This window comes from Dipodomys merriami, unplaced genomic scaffold (assembly GCF_024711535.1).
Source record: "Dipodomys merriami isolate MVZ:Mamm:240054 unplaced genomic scaffold, mDipMer1.0.p SCAF_13, whole genome shotgun sequence".
Lineage (NCBI taxonomy): Eukaryota > Metazoa > Chordata > Mammalia > Rodentia > Heteromyidae > Dipodomys > Dipodomys merriami.
In genome coordinates this window covers 39,686,770-39,703,327 of record NW_027202604.1, presented here as the reverse complement: position 1 = coordinate 39,703,327, position 16,558 = coordinate 39,686,770, and the positions used below count along the sequence as shown (strand labels likewise).

Below are 16,558 nucleotides of genomic sequence, written 5' to 3'. Positions count from 1 at the left end.
TGTGGGGTGTGTCCGCACATGGGAGAAAACATGCCCTGTGGGCCTGGGGCTCTGGGGCTCTTCCGAGGGGCAGAAAAATGGCTGCAGGAGGGGGACACACCCGCTGGGCTCCGTGTTTCTGCTCATTGTCTCCCTTCCGGCACTTTCTTTCGTCCCCACGGAGTGCTCTGTGGATGTGTGGTTTCCCCCGCCTTGCTTGGAGCGGTCCGTCCTGGGTGTGGTGGGGGTGAGGCAGCCATTCTTAGAACCCATGTTTCAAAATAATTACTGACCAGAAAAAGCAGGCTTGGCTGCAGCGCCCGTGAATACGTCCAGATCCCCCCGCAGGCCCCCAGGAGCGGCACGTGATGCAGGGACGCCCCGCAGTGCCCCCCACCCCCACCCCCGCCAGCCCGTTCACTGTTCGGGCTCACGCGGGGCATGGTGGAGCATCGCCAGGCACAGGTCCGGTTGGCTGTAGCTGGGGGACCCCCTCCCCGCCTTCCCCGGAGGTGGTGGGCAGTCCGCAAGCCGGAGAGGCGAGAACTCACTTTGCGGGCTGTGGAGGGCTGGGCTCTGCTGAGCTGGAGGGCAGGGAAATCCACGGCCACCATTCTCCACGCCTCCCCCGCCCCCCTGCCCTGGTTTGCCTCCGTGATGCGGGGCTGTAATGGCCGCCTGGAGGCAGTGTCACCCGGAGGGACACAGCAGGCAGGCAGCTGGCCAAGCGGACAGCTCTCCTGGTCACCGTGAGATGAAGGCCACCCAGGAAGGCGTGGGGGTCGTGGCTGAGGGTGTGTGGGGGCCGTGTGGTTGGCAGCTGTCCGGCCTGTCGTCCAGTACCTCATTCGCGGCCGTGGACCTCTCCGAGGGCTCTTCTGCGGGGGGCTCCTTGATCGCCTCGCAGCCCCCCAGCAGCCGTGCGCAGAGTGGAGCTCTCGCTCTTCGTCCCACTTTTCACGTGGGAAGAACCGAGAGGCACAGGCAGGACGTGGATTTGTCCAAGGTCACAGGTGACTGGCTGACAGAGGCAACTCCCCCAGCCTTGCTGACTCTGAGCGCCCCCAGCCTTGCTGACTCTGAGCACCCCCAGCCTTGCTGACTCTGAGCGCCCCCAGCCTTGCTGACTCTGAGCACCCCCAGCCTTGGCTGACTCTGAGTGCCCCTGGGGCTGGTGCACCCCGCTTCCCAGGGCTGTCGCCGGAGTCCCGCTGCTGTCGCGGCCGGGTGGTCGGCGCTTCGCTGAGTGAGCACTGGCGCACACAACGACTGCGGGTCCTGGGTTTGTGGAACCCACTACATCCTCGCCACCGATGCCGCTGCGTTTACCAGGGGGATCCTGCCCAAGCTGGCACAGCTGGTAGATGGTGGAGAACCAGGGTTTAGAAACCCAGGCAGGTCCCTCCCACGCCTCACTTCTGACCCGTTCCTCCTTTCCAGGGCTCCTGGGGTGCCGTTGGTGTGCGGAGATTCTAGAACGCAGAGACGCCTGAGGTGTGAGCCTGTGCTGGGGTTCAGAGATGAGTGGTGTTGACCCCCCGTCTTGCCCTGGCCAGCCCCTCGGCTCCCTCCTTGTGCATCCTGCGTGGCCCATCTGAGGTGCAGGGCACCCGGGGTCCCGCCTTAGCACTGGGCGCTGTTGCTCTGGCCCCCGGGAAAACCTGGGGCCCTGGCCAGCCATTGTGAGCTGGGCTCTGTGCTCTGTGGGCAGCTGGGTGTGGGCCGGCATGCCAGGCCCTCCCCGGGGAGGAAGTGTCCCTGTTGACAGGAAATGCAGGACAAGGCTTGGGAGGTGTGTGGAGGAGGAGCAGAAAGCCGCTCTGAGCGCTCAAGACCTGTCTGGGCTCTGGTGGGTGGTCCTCTTCCCACCCGAAGGTCCAGGCTTTTTGTGGTGGAAGGAAAAGAGTGCCATATTCTAGGCATTTCCTCCATATAGCCACACCTGAGAGCGGGGGGGGGGGGGGGGCTGGCATGGGGGCCCTGCACGCTGGAGGCTCCCGGGAAGCAGGCTCCCCATCTGCCCGCCCTCCCCCCTCGCTCTGGCTTCCCCACCAGCAGTGCGGTTGCTGCCTTGCTGCTGCTCTTACCAGTGCTGGAGGCCGCAGGGAATCCTGGGATGTGCAGGCTCCTGGCCACCTAGCACCAAGTGGAACCGGTGGGGCTCGGCAGCAGCTGCCAGGCCAGGACACGTTCTATACCTACAGTGTGGAGGGCCATTGAAGGCGAAGGGTAGACAGCTAACAGCCGAGAGCAGGGCAGGCTGCCTGGGGTAGCCCAGGTGGACCTGGAAAGCCAAGGTCCTCAGCCAGGAGGTCTGGCTGCTGGGCAAAGATCGGGTCAACAAACTACGCCATGCTGTCCACTCCCAGGCCGGATAGGACGCCATTCCTGCCCTAGGCTTTATGGGCTCTTAAAGCCCTTTGCAGAGAGTTCCAGAAACCAGAAAGTGCTTGTTCCCTGTTTGAGGGGGGATTGGGAGGCAGGTGGCCCCTGCGATCATCTCTGTCTGTCTGTCTGTCTGAGCCTGTGTGATGGGTTCTCTATGGGCCCATCTGGGCATCCTGTTCTACATTCGGGTGTTTGTGTCAAGTCTGTGGACCGCCCACACATCATAATCCCTTGAGGGCCCAGAGCCCCATGCAAGGTGTCTCCTTGCGGTCCTTGCGGACCAGGGGCATAGAAGTGACTCCCACCGTGAGCCTTGCTTGGTGTTACGCCTTGTGGCAGGCAGAGCAAGGGATTGAACCTCTTAGAGCCTCAGTTTCCCCTCTGTGTGGAGATGATGACATACGGGTTCCTCCCTCTAAGCTGCCTTCAGGATTAGACCTGCTGTCCCTGCAGCAGCTGGGTGTCTGGCTGAGAAGCACAGACCAGCCCTAAGCAGGTGGCTCTGGACCCCTAGCAACTGTGTTCAGATCCACTCTGCGCCTGTGTCTCCTTCTGAGGTGTTGGATGTGATTAGCCACAGGAGAGAGAGAGGAGGCGCAGAGAGAGAGGAGGAGCAGAGAGAGGAAGAGAGAGGAGATGGAGAGAGGAAGTGCAGAGAGAGGAGGTTCGGAGAGACTGGAGGCATGGGGAGAGGAGGCTCGGGTGCAGCCACTGCAGCGTGATCGCTCAGAATAGGGAGGGACTGTTTCAGATCATCCCACCAGGACCCGATCCGCACCCCAGCGTAGCTTCTCTGTGGAGTGCATTGGAGGGTTCGCGTCCTCCTGGGTGTAGTGCGGGAGGTGAGGGGGGCTCCCTGCCCTCCCTGCTTCTCCCATGGTCCAGGTTATTTTGGACCCTGAGCAGAGACGGGGACAGCGGTGTACCGTGTTGCATCCTGCAGGGGAGGCCTGTGATGGGAAGTCAAGTGACCAGTGACCTGACTTAAAAGGCCACGTGACAGGACTCACGGAACAGAGTTCCTCAGCCTTTAGAAGCGCGTCTTACTTTACAGGGACGCTCAGCCGTGTCGCATGGCAGCTGGGACTGAGGCGGTGGGCGCTGCTCTGTTACTGAGCCGGATCTTCAGCTCAAACCACAGCAAAACCAAATTGCTGAGACTGGGCTGAGCAGATCACACGTTCACTGATTTCTGCGTCATCTCTGCGGGTCCACACATAAACCCTGGGGATGGAGGTGTCATGGTCCAATCCACGTCACAGGGGAGGAAACTGAGTCTGGGATCACTGAGGCCTGTGGTCATTGGGCAGATAAATAACAGAACTGTGCCTGGCTTCAGTTCATCACATTCTAAACCCCGTGCCCTTGACTTGTTCCTCCCCTGCAGAGAGGCGATGATATGGGGCCCTTGGTGGTGGCTAAGTCAGGCCCGGGCACCGATGGTGTGGCAGGTGCTCAGAGTCAGACACACAGGCCACAGGCTCTGCCGCCCACATCAGCACCGAGAGTTCCACATGGCTGAGTGTTAGCTTTCTGTCACTGTCACTAAACACTCGAGAGAACTTACAAAGAGAAAACATCTGCTGGCTCTGTGTTGGAGGCGCCTGTCCGTGATCACGTGGCCCAGTTGCTCTGGGCCATGTGATCTCTGTGCCCGGTGGGAGGGCGAAGATGAAGAAGTTTGACACATGGACTGGATGTAGAGAAATCCGACCCCTCATAGAGCCACAGAAGCAGTGGGCAGGAAGCATGGCCACGTCACTGGTGGCCGTTCCCGGCTGTGGGGCAGCGTCACTGTAGGAGCGAGCAGTTCCCCTGCAGCGTGCGCACCTGAGACGTGAAAACACGTCTACACCGGGTCTGTGTGCAGTTGACCCCAGCAGCATCATTCACTGTGGCAGAAATACACTCAAAATGCCCACCACCTGAAAAGCGGATAGACTAAACACATAGCCTGTCTCTACAGTGGCATATTACTCATCCAGGAAAAAAGGGAGGAAGGGCGGATGCATGTTGTCATGCAGATGAGCCTTGAAAACATTAGTCTGAGGGAAGGAAGCGAGTCTACAAAAGGCCTCTTTCCAATTCCACTATGTGATGCCCAGAATAGGAAGTCTGAAGAGTCAGGAAGAAATGGTGCACTCCTGTAGTCCCTGCTACTCCGGAGGGGAGGTTAGGAGAATCCCAGTGGAGGCAAATGCAGGAAGAAGTTCGAGACTCTGCCTGAAAAAACAACCTAAACGCAAGAGCACTGGGGACGTGGCAAACACTGGGGACACCTGCAAACACAAGAAGACCCTGAGTTCAGTTCTCAGTGTCACAAAAAATAAAGGAGTAGGGTAGGGGTTGCCCGAGGACCTGCAGGAATAGGGGTGGGTGTTAAGGGGGGTTGTTTGGAGGTGAATGGCACTGTTTGACAGGGGGAAATCTCATGGCAGGCGAGCCATAGCTCATTAAAGCGGTGTGAAAAAGGAAACAGTCCTCCAAAGGTGGGGCTGCGCACTGGGGACATCACACGTCAGCGCAAGCATGGCCTGGGTTTTTACTCAGTGAGAAATGGAAATCAAGTTTTCTACACAGCCTCCCCTCCTCACTGTTTCTGGGAACCATTAAAGGCTGCCCCTTGGCTGACCCTCCAGGAGGAACGAGCGCCCAGCTCTCTCCAGACGCAAGGCTGAGCTCAGAGCCTGGTCCTGGCCGGCCGGCCTGGCGAGCGATGCCTGCGGCCCCGAGCAGCTGCGTGCTCTGGGGGTTTGGTGCTTGAGCCCTTCAGTCCATGCCCACCTCCACTTTACAGATGTGGACACTGAGGCCAAAGCCCCGATTTCCTCGTGGGTCGGCGGTGGGTTCCGGACCCCCCCAGGCCTTCTCGCTGTACCACAGGGAAGACCCGCAGTGAGCAGTATCTGCCCATGTGGGAAATGGCGGGCGGGGCGCAGCCTAAAGCACCGAGGAAGTGCCAGGACTGCGGAGGCCGCTGGAGGGGGCACGGGGCTCGGGGCACAAGGGTCCGGGGGTGTGGGGAGGAGTCCTCCCGCTTCCCTTCCCCCGCACCTGATCTCCCCGCTGGGCTGTCCAGTGGGAGCCGGTCCATCTGTGGTCTGCCCTCGGTCCTCGCTCATGCTCGGAGGACGGGGGCCAGGGCCGAGGTGTCTCCCGGGAGGAGCTGCCTTGTCCCTGAGTGAGCGCTTGGCCCCTTTGGCGGGGCTGGGCTTCCAGGCAGGCTTGGAGAGCAGGAACTTAGTGCTCAGAGCTGGGCACAGTTACAAAGCGTCGTCCCCACGTGCGGACACACGGCGTCTTATGACTTCGTGGGTTGTTTGAGGTCACGGCTCCCAGCAGCCCTGATTTCTACCCCCTTTGGAGCACAGGGTACGGGAAAAGCAGGCTGGAGAGTGAGCACTCGGCCCTCCCGTGGGCTCCCCCAGGCTGACCAGAGTGGGCTCCCCCACTCCGTCCAGGCAGTGACCCCCTCCACCACTGTCCCAGCTGCCCCCCCTCACTTGGTAGAGAAGAAACAGAGAGAGGGTGCGTGACTTCCCTCTCTCTGAGGCCAAAGCTCTAAGCCTCTTGGTCACTAGGCTCAGAGCCGAGCCGCCTGGCCCCAGGCCTCTTCCCCAGCACGTGACTCCCCGGGTGAGCGCCTGCAGGGCTGGGGTCACGTGACCCTGTAGTGACCACATGTCCAGGGTATGTTCTGGAAAGCAGCAGGTATAAAGGAAGTGTCGGGGGCTCTAGACATGGCCCTGGGCCACGGTGATGTCCACGGGAGAGCAGATGAGCTGCCGCGGCGGCGCACCGAGGTGGCCCGCGCTTGCACCTCCTTGTGGGCTAGCCTGGTCAACTCACCCCACAGTGCCCTGCCGTCCACTCTCCTCCTCCCCTCCGTGCCTCTCTGCCAGCCTTCCGCACGGAGCTCGGTCATCCTCATCTCCCCCGTGCCAGCCCCACGCAGTAGGCGCTCGTCAGGCCTTTCAGAATCTGTGAGGGGACGGCGGGAGGGAGGGAAGGAGGGAGGGCCAGCAGGTGCTGAGCCCCTACCACCCGTGCCCCGGCAGGCCAGGGGGCGTGGATGCCGTGTGGTCCAGGTGGAAAGGCCACCCTGGCGTGTGACTTGGCCGGGCTGGGGCTGGGACGCACAGCCCTGGCTTTGTCCAGACCACCTTGTGTCCGTGTTCCAGGCCTCTGGGCCTCTGAGGGCCGACGCTGCTATCAGACCAGGCCCGGTCAGGCCCTGAGCTGGGGGGGTTGAATGTCTGGTACCCTCGAGGTGACTCTGGGCCTTTCCCCGCCGTCTCCACGTGCGTCTTTCGTAGCGTGTAGCAAGGTATCGGGGCTGCGGTGAGCCTGGCACAGTGGGAGCCCCGCCCGGAGGCCGGCGTGGCCGGGTGGTCCTCACACTTGCTAAGAGCTCGTGGCATGGCCGGGTCACCTCGCTTCATCCCTGTAAGTCAGCGGTTCTAACCTCTGTCCCCCTCTCTGCCCAGTGCCTACACGGAGCCCTACAAGGTCTGTCCCATCTCCGTGTCCCCCAGAGATGACGTCACATCGGATGAAGAGCAGGGGAGCTCAGAAGAGGAGGACAGTGCCCCAAGAGACTCCAGCCTTGCACCCAAGGTAGGCAGCCCCAGGGGAGACCAGGCCTGTGAGGGTGAGGGAGGAGGAGGTGGAGGGAGCACAGAAGCCCCCCCCCCCGCTCTGTGTGGAGGGAGCTGGCGGTGCCAGGGCCCTGGTCCCCTCCACACGCCGGGTCTTAGGGCAGCCCTAAGGAGCACCAGCGCCACGGCCCTGCCCAGGATGGGAGGCGGGCGGCTGCTTCCACGGACGCCCTCAGACACGGGAGCGGGGGGCTCTCCAGGGCCTTTGGGGGGAGTGGCTACAGCTGTGTGGTCTGAGTCAGGATAGACCTGGTGTACGCTGACCAGGTGCTTTCATTCGCCTTTGCTTGTTTTTGTTTTTTGTTTTTATTGAGATTAAGTGATTACATAAATTGCACAAAATTCACAGTACTGTGGGAGAGTGATACTTAGTCACAGACGCGGTGAACCTTCACAAGGCAAATTGTCATTATCATGGTCTAGAAAGCTTATGGGCTCTACAAACGTGGACCCTACAACTATTTCTTCCACATCGGGTGGGATGTACATTTCTTTCCTCTTGCTTAGTGTGAGCTGTTCCCTCTTTCCCTCTCATTCCCCCCCTCCCTTCGCTGCCTTGAGCTGCTTAGTTCACTGTCATCAGTGTCCAGTGCAGCTGATGGCCCCTCCGCTGTATTGTTTCCGTTTCCCTCTGATTCTGTGCCCTCCGCCTACCTTCCCTTGGATGTACACACACACATATATATACCATATGTGCGATCAAGACTGTGGGGTCATCTAGAAATGACAGGACAAATGAAGAGGAGGTCCTTTGTTTTTTGAGTCCTGTTCACTTTGTCATATCTCCTCACATGCCTTTGCTTTTGAGGTGAGGCCTTGCTAACTTCGCCCTTAAACTGAAGACCCCCCTGCCTCTGCATCCGGAGTAGCTGGGATTACTGACGTGCTACAGTTTTTATGGCTGCATGTTATTCCTTGAGCAGTGTTATTGGTTATCTGGCCATCCTGACAGAGGGACATTTATTGTGTGTCTGATTCGTTTGCTGTGCTGTTCACCAGCAGATGGCGGTAAGCGCATTCGTGTGCAGGAGGGCTGTCCAAAGCCAACCACCCGCCCAGAGCCCTTCGGGGCAGGTGTCCTGCTGCCCAGGAGGCCAGCAGCAGCACGCTGCTGGCTAGCTCCTCATACCAGGCAGCAAAAGGCAGTGCGGGGCCTCCCACACCTCCTCCCCGAGGGGCTGGTGGGGTGGGAGCCAGAGGAGGCTTGCCCGCTCCCAGCCTCCCATCATCCCTGGGTTGAAGAGCTTCATTTCTCCAAAAGGCAAAGGCCTAGCTACATACCAGTAGTTCACACCTGTAATCCCAGCTACCCAGGACTCAGACATCCTGACCGAGGTTCGAGGGGATCCTGGGTAGTAAAGTTTGACAGACTCCACCCCCAAAATAACCAGCCAAAAAGCAGTGGTAGGGGCTTGGCTTAAATGGTACAGCACCTGCCACAGAAGCTCAAGGCTTCTTAGGGAAGGAACACACAGGCACAGAGCCTATGTGCCTCTGATCATATAAAATAATATTTATCGAAATGGACTCCAGGAAATGGAAGCAGGAGGTGTTTTTTGTCTTTGTTGTTTTTCATTTCTTTTTGTCTTTTGTTTTTTCCTTTATCCGTCTTTGGGACCGCGAGGGTAGAGCACAGAAATGGAGGGACGAAGGGTGAGCAGGTGCGGCAGTGGTGCTCTCTGACACTGTGTTGGAAATGCACTACACGACGTGTGGGTGGGGAGGAGAGGGGAACACTGGGAGAGAGCGAGGAAAGGGGTGGCACTGTCCAGCAGGCCTCTGCGGCTCTGGCTGAACTCAAGCCGCAGTCCTTGAATCTGCAGCCACGCTTGGCCCCAAGTTGAGGATCTTCCCGAGCCCTGTCCAGGGTTCAGCATCACTGACTGCTCCGTGCTGCGCACATTCGGGCATTCGCTACCGTGGAGGCAGCTCGGACCTTGCCCAAGCCCACGCGTCTCCTGACCCATCTACGCCAGTTCCTTGGTGTTGCCACTTAGTGGCTCCTGGTCCTCCCTTTTTCTGGAAGGGCGTGGATCTGAGGCGTGCTGACTGCTCGCCCCGCTGTGGTCTGCCCTCCCAGGGGCTGCGGGACTATGCCCCTCCCCCCGATGAGGGGCGAGGCTGGGCAGGAACCCCAGGCAGCCAACTCCAGAGGTGGAGCTGGGCCGCGTGGCCGCTCTATAACCTTACACGACAGCTCAGCTCCTGGGTCTCACAGAGGTTCAGAGAGCCTTTTCATTTCCTGATGTATTTATTCATGATGGTAAGTTACACCTAACCTTAATCACCGTCCCGGTGACCTTGACCACATTTTCAGAGCACAGCTCAGTGGCAGCGGGCGCGTTGCCGGTGTGACGTCACCACCAGCTGTCTCCGGAGCTCCCGCCACCGCCCCAGCCCTGTGCCCCCCGCGCCCCTGGCTCTGTCTGCTTCCATGAGTTGGGCTAGTCTGAGCCCCCGGCACACGAGTGGAATCGGTGCTGTGTCCTGTTTGGGACGGGCTGACTTCGCAGGGCAGCCTGGCGCGTCCGTGTGGGCTGGCGGGCTCTGCTCTGGAATCCCTGGTCTGTCCCATGGCTGGACCATGTTTCCTTTTCTTTTTCAATTGTGCCAGTCCTGGAATTTGAACTCAGGACCTGTGTGCTGTTCCTGAGCTTTTAAAATCAAGGTTGGTGCTCTACCATTTGAGCCATAGCTCCACTTTGAGATTTTTTTTGGGGGGGAGGGGAAGCTTTAATTGGAGATAAAAGTCCCACAGACGTTTTCTGCCCAGGCTGGCTTCAAACCTCGATCCTCAGATCTCAGCCTCTTGAGTAGTGAGGATGACAGGTGTGAGTCACCAGCGGTGGTCACCAGCTTAGACCACTTTGGGTTTTTTTGGTTGATGTGGTAGCAGCTGTGGCCCTGGGCGCGCAGGGGTCTGCGCTCGGATCTGTGCGTCCACACAGGCGGAGCAGGGACTGGATCTTTACTAGTCCTGGTTTTCCGTTTTTGAGACCTGCCACACAGTTTCCCAGCAGCCGTGTGTCCTTGTTACAGGCAGAAGGGTTCCGCTGCCCTCCCCGCTCCCGATTTCCCAAGGCCTGAGCCCCCGGCCCGGCCTCACGTTCTGTGCCCTTGGCTGGGCAGCAGGGGCCGCATGCCGATGGCATTCCCGCAGCAGCCGTACCAGCCCACCCCACACCCCTGAAGCCCCACAGACACCGAAACTCGGCCCACGACGAACTGTGAGACCCTCTTGTGTTTGCCCTGCTGGACGTTGGCACCAGATTTGAGTCCCTGATGTTTTGTGTTCTTATGGCTATATCTTAAACACAGACCAAATACAACTCAGCTGCTGCCTCAGCCCTTGGCCAGGCATTGCGAAGGATGTAAAAGCAAGCCAACCCCAGGGCCTTTTGCACTTGCCATTTCTTCCACCGAAGCATTCCTTTGCCCCCATGTGTCTGGCTGTTAAACGCTGCTTCCTCGGGGAGCCCTTCCCGGCTCTGCGATCTATGGAAGCATTCCTGCTCATTTCCTCCTCCTGAGATTTAGTCTTTATTTTTCTGCCCGCTTGCATACCGCTTGCCTTTCCCAGAAGGGCAGGCGCCGCGGGTCTTCTTCACAGCTGTGTCCCTGCAGCCCCGCACATAAAAAAGCATTCCATCCATAGCTCCAAGGAAACTAATAAACAACTGAATGCATTAGACTCACCCTGGCTCTCGAGGCAGGAACACGGACACCAGCGCCTGACAGTTTAATGAAATGGAAATGCGGGCCTTGCTCCTGTGAGCCGCTCAGCCCGTGCGCCGCCACGGCAGCCACTCAGCCCTGCATCTTTATTGCCGGGCGCATCGCCCCAGCTCCCCAGGCACCCCACGGGGCAGCTGCGAGGCTGCTGGGTTCTGTGCGGGACCTTAGTAGTTTGAGGTTCTGGTAGGGCCGTGTGCATGTGTGTGTGTGTGTGTGTGTGTGTGCACGTGCGTCTTGAAGTGGCAAAAGAGGGGAAGAAGAACTGGGGTCGCTGCTTCCTCCTCCCCAGGGCAGAAGAGAAAGACTACGTGATCCCTGAACCTACTGGGGCCCCTCCGGAGGACGGGCCGGGGGGCCGGGGGGCCCTGGCTACTGCCTCATGCCATACTCTGCAGCCTTGCCTGGTCCATTCATGTCCCGTGCCAACTGGGTGGTAGCTTCCAGCGCCACGGAGCTCAGGATGCTTGGAACAGGGCCCTGCTTCCCTCGGAGAAACAGTGTGGGACCCAGAGCCATCCCTTCCTAGGGCTCCTATGTCCCAAAGTAGACACGAACATCTATCTTTAGGTCCCAGGCACATGCCTGGAATCCTAGCTAGCCATCCAGAAGTCTGAGAATGGGGAGATCGCAGTTGGAGGTCAGCCTGGGTAGAAAAGCCCAAGACTCCATCCCAGGGGCAGGAAGCTAGGCGTGGTGAGGTATGGGTGTCACCACACCACAGTGGAGCCAAGAGCAGGTAGATCAAGCACATTTCTGGGCCAGAATAACTCCCGCAAAGCAGGGCTGAGGTGCGACCCAGTGGTAGAGGGCCTAACGAGCATGAGGCCCTGAGTTCAAGCCCTATTAGTACCCAAGAAAAAAAAACAGTCTATTTTAACCCCCTTAAAGATAACAAAACCCTCTACATTTTAGCACGAATGTCATGAGGATTGGGTTCATGGCCTCATGCCTGCTAGGCAGGTGCCTCTACCATTTGAGCCACACTTCCAGTCCAGTTTGGTTCTTTTCAAGGTAGGGTCTCACTCTGTGCCCAGGCTGGCCTGGGCTGCCATCTTCCTCGGGTAGCTGGGGACCACAGGCCCAGCCACTGCGCCAGCCCCATAGCTGGGTAACAAGTGCAGCCCAGCTATTGGTTGAGATGGAGGGAGTGGGTTTAAGACCCACTTTATTCCTGGGCTGGCCTTGAACCATGATTCCTTGATCGCTGCCTCCCCAGGAGTTAGGATTACAGGCTAGAGTCACCACATCAGGCTGAATAGCAACTTTTTCTTATGGAGAAACCATAAACCAAGCCAAGCCAAACACGACCGGAAGAGTGGGCCTGGTCTATGGTTTCGGTGAATGTGGTTATGTCTGGGGCTGTGGTTTGTGTCCCCCTCCTCCCCCCCTGCCCCTTGGCTGAGCTTGCTGGACAGCGTGTGCTGGTCACCGCCGGGGAAGAGGGGCCTTCCTGAATCTCAAAGGTCCTTGGACCACAGTGGGAGCCATTTGCAGGTGGGAAACCAGGGTGCAGAGACAGAGCACAGGGCCGGGCCATCTACCTCTGACCCCCGGGAGGAAGGACCGTCCCCTCCAACCTTCCCTGTGCTGGGCCAGCTGCTTTGTCTGCAGCTTGGGGAGGAAGCGCTGGACTGAGCCCCTCGGGACAGCTTTGGGCAGGGGTGGCACAGCGAGGTCCACAGCTATGGCCACGCATGGACTGAGAAATGTGACACTGAACCCCCACCCACCCCCATGCTCCTCAGAGGAGCCCTGTTCCCAGAAGCCCATGTCAACCTCAGCGGGCGTTTATTTCCTGCTTAAACAAACAGCTCCATTAAATGGCCCAGTTGGGCACCGCCCAGAAGCGGCTTCTGTGCAGCCTTGGGCACCCAGCCTGCCAGCCACCCTCCGTGGCTGTCTGGTGAGGACTCATCCATCATCCCCAGACTTGCTGGAGCAGGCCTGCCCTGCGTCCTTCCCCGAGTCTGCCCCGCCAGAGGGAGGGACGTGCGGAGCGGCTGGTGCCAGTGCTTGTTGATTAGAACAATGACGTAAATGTGCGTCATCCTACTCGCTGCTCAAGGGTGGGAGGCGCGCTCTGCTCCTGGATGAAGCCGCTGACACTCAGCTTACACTGCGGCCGGGCCAGGGTGGACAGGGACCACAGTGCTCCTGATCCCGAGGGAGCGCTTGCCACTGCTCTGAGCCCAGAGAGAACAGCCCCGCCCCGACGCCTGAGGATGGCCGTGCCAGGGGATAGCACCACCCCAGCACCCCGGGACCCCAGCACCCCGGGACCCCAGCACCCGGGGACCCCAGCACCCCGGGACCCCAGCACCCCGGGGATAGCACCACCCCAGCACCCCGGGACCCCAGCACCCCGGGACCCCAGCACCCCGGGGATAGCACCACCCCAGCACCCCGGGACCCCAGCACCCCGGGGATAGCACCACCCCAGCACCCTGGGACCCCAGCACCCCGGGACCCCAGCACCCCGGGGATAGCACCACCCCAGCACCCCGGGACCCCAGCACCCCGGGGATAGCACCACCCCAGCACCCTGGGACCCCAGCACCCCGGGACCCCAGCACCCCGGGTACCTTTTGTTCATCACACACGGTCCCACGTTCTTAGCGCTTCTTATTTTCGTTTCCGTTATATGTTGACACAGGGTCTTTTTGAATATCCCAGACCGCCCTCAAACCCTTGAGCCTCTGCCTCTGCCTCCTACGTAGCTAGGACTCAGGATGGGTGACACCGGCTCAATATGTCCTGTTTTGTGGTGCTGGAAGTGACCTCTGGCCTTGCTAGTCAGGCCCCTCAGCCCTCATGTATGTTTCAGACGTGAGATGGTGTTGGAATCCTGGCTACCATGCCAACCATCACAGGATGGGTGGGAGCTGGGTACAAAAGCCGGACACCAGGGGTGACAGACACCGTGTGCACAGCCGCAGACCGCCTGGGCCCGCGGGGCTGTGGGCCGCGTGCACCGTCACGTGGTTGTGCCTGGGTGGGTGTGGAGCACAGCACACACCTTGGGTGGTGGCCTGCTGGGGCCTCCCTTTTGGGGTGCTCGTGGCCACCTGGCCTGCTGACGTCCCCGCTGTCTCTGCAGGTGGAGGGGCAGTCCAGGGCCCTTGTCGTCGCACAGGAGCTGCTGTCTTCTGAGAAAGCGTGAGTGCCGGAGCCGCCGCCGCCGCCTTGAGCTCGTAAATAAAAGCTCCCCCTCCCGGTTTTCCTGGATGAGTTAACGCAGCTCACCCCTTTCCCTCTGCAGATACGTGCAGATGCTGCAGCACTTAGGCCTGGTGAGTTTATCACTTTAATTGTCCCAAACTCAATGCTCGTGTATAAGGCTGGGATGCGGGAGGCAGTCAGTGAGCACAGGCAGTTTCCATTAATGGCTCCGGCCCGCGGCGCCCGCCTGCTTTTCAGTCTCCTGATGGATGTGCCCAGGATGGACACCTTCTGGCGGGGGGGGGGGGGGGGGGTCACATGCGTGTGTCTGTGTGTCTGTGTGTCTGTGTGTTCATGGTTCCCTCTTGTTGAGGACAGGAGAATGGATGGAGTGTTGCAGACAAAGCTGTGTGATGGAACCCAGGGCCTGGGGCCTGCTGGGCAAGCCCTGTGTCCCCCAAGCTCCCCCAGACCCTGTGTTGTCTGCGGTGTGACAGCAGACTGCAGCAGGTCAGGGACCCGGGGCCTTCGTGGTCCCCAGCACTGAGCGGGAGCTGAGGGAATCCCCTGGATAAAGGGCCCTGCCAGCACAGTGCCCACAAAACGGCTGCCGTAGGGGCTGGGGGTTTAGCCCAGCGGAAGGGCGCCCGCCTGGCGTGCCCAAGGCCCTGGGTTCGGTTCTCAGCCCTAGTTTAAAAAAAAACAAAAAACAAAAACGGCTGCCGTCTCCTCGTGCGTTCAGCTCTGTTCTGTTCAGCTACATTTTTTAGATTTTTTATTTATTTTTGTTTATGTGGCACCGAGGATTAGAACCCAGGGCCTGCCTCAGGCATGCCAGGCAAGCACTCTACCACTAGGTCACATTCCTAGCCCTCCATTTTTTTTTAAACTCTTGCATGAGAACTGGGCACGGCGGCTCACACCTATAATCCCAGCTGCTTGGGAAGCAGCGATTGGCAGGATCATGGGTGCAAAAACCTGGCAAGTCTCTAACTCAGCTCATAACCCAGGCGTTAGTGGGATAAACCTGTCAGCTACTTGGGACATAAGTAAGAGGATAATGGTCCCAGGCTAGCTTGGCAAAAATGAGAGCCTATCTGAAAAAATAATGCAAAACAAAAAGAGCTACTGGCAGCCGGGCACTGGTGACTCCTGTCTGTAATCCTAGCTACTCAGGAGTCTGAGATCTGATGATTAAAGTTCAAAGCCAGCCCAGGCAGGAAAGTCTGTGAGACTCTATCTCCAGTTAACTACCAGAAGACTGGAAGTAGAGCTATAGCTGAAACTGGTAGAGAGCTAGCCTTGAGTAAAGGAGCTCAGGGACAGCGCCTAGGCCTTGAGTTCAAGCCCCATGACTGACAAAAAAAATCTCTAGCTGGAGGCAAAATGCCTGGCTAGCAAATGCAAAGCCCTGAGTTCCAGACCCCAGTACCACTGAAACGGGAAGAAAAGGAGAGAGTGAGGAGCTATCTGGCCCTGGAGGGGACATGACCATCAGCCATGTGGAATCTGGGCAGACCTCCCTGAGGGGGTGACCTGAGCCGGGGCGAGGTCACCAGCAGGGGCATGGAAAGAGTCTAGCAAGGACATGGGACATGCAACAATGTCCGCTCAGCCCCCTGGCCTTCCTCTGAGCATGGGTAAACCATTTGCAGCCTTGCCCCAGCTTGGCATCGGGTCCTACACTGTGTGCGGCTGTTCACTGTCTTCCTGCCGTCGGGGCTGTGCGTGGGTGGGTAGTGACATGGAGGCTCCCAGGGTGACTTGGACAGTGTCACCCAGCCAGGATGGACGCGCGGGTGTCCTGACACCTGCAGGCCACCCACCACGCTTCCTAGCAGCCAAGTATTGCCAGTGCCGTGCTCCCCAGTAGGCAGGGAGCGGCCAGGACCTGGGATGGGGACAGAGTGCTCCTACAGCTGTCACGGCCTGCCCCGCAGGGACAGTGTCCCAGCCTGCCTCTCGCCTCATGGGAGAGTCTGGCAAGGGCTTGGGCCGGAGGCTGAGGGCCGGAGGCCGGCAGAGACCTTGAGATGTGGGTAGGAGGGGAAGCCGCGTTCTGACAGTTGGGAAGCTGCCGGCTGCACAGGAGCCCGTGCAAACACGCCGGGGAGGGGAAAGAGAAGAGCCCACAAAACCGCCAGGCTGCCCGCGGCCTCCCTCCCCTCGGGGCCTCTGCCCACGGAGCGCTGTTTTTATTGATCCAGGCCTCAGAGCCCCTAAGATGAGCAAGCCCCAGACCTCCTCCTGGGGCAGGCCTCTCTCTGCAGGGGGAGCGCGTGGGAGCTGAAGCAGATGCCGTCAGGCAGCTCTGGGTAAATAGGATGGTGTTGTGCCGAATCTCCAGGAGCTTGGGGGAGGAGGGATTCATGCGGAAGAGGCGCCCTTGGGACAGAGGTGGAGAGACATCACCAGACATCACCATCTCTCGGGGCGGGGAAGGGTGCTCAGGGCAGGGGACTGCTGTGTGCCGGTGCGTCCAGGCCAGGAGGTGGTGTGGGCATGGTGAAACCCGGGTGTTTGGGCAAGGCAGGGGAAGGCTGAGCCAGGCTCAGGCAAAGGGTCCTAAGACCGGATGAAGAGCAGGCAGAGAAGCGTCCGCAGTGCCAGCTCAGGGGCTCGGCCTGTCCCCGGTGCTT

General features: G+C 59.6%; 1 protein-coding gene across 6 annotated transcripts in view; it reads left to right on the top strand.

Annotated features, from left to right (window-relative positions):
* LOC138824837 (FYVE, RhoGEF and PH domain-containing protein 5-like) overlaps positions 1-16,558 on the top strand; it is a 58,309-nt gene that overhangs the window by 19,921 nt on the left and 21,830 nt on the right. For all 6 annotated transcript variants that reach the window (XM_070019202.1, XM_070019203.1, XM_070019198.1 and 3 more), the window contains exons 3-5: positions 6,855-6,984; positions 13,858-13,916; positions 14,020-14,050. In XM_070019202.1, coding sequence (XP_069875303.1) covers positions 6,855-6,984; positions 13,858-13,916; positions 14,020-14,050 — 220 coding nt within the window. The remainder of the gene's footprint in view (positions 1-6,854; positions 6,985-13,857; positions 13,917-14,019; positions 14,051-16,558) is intronic.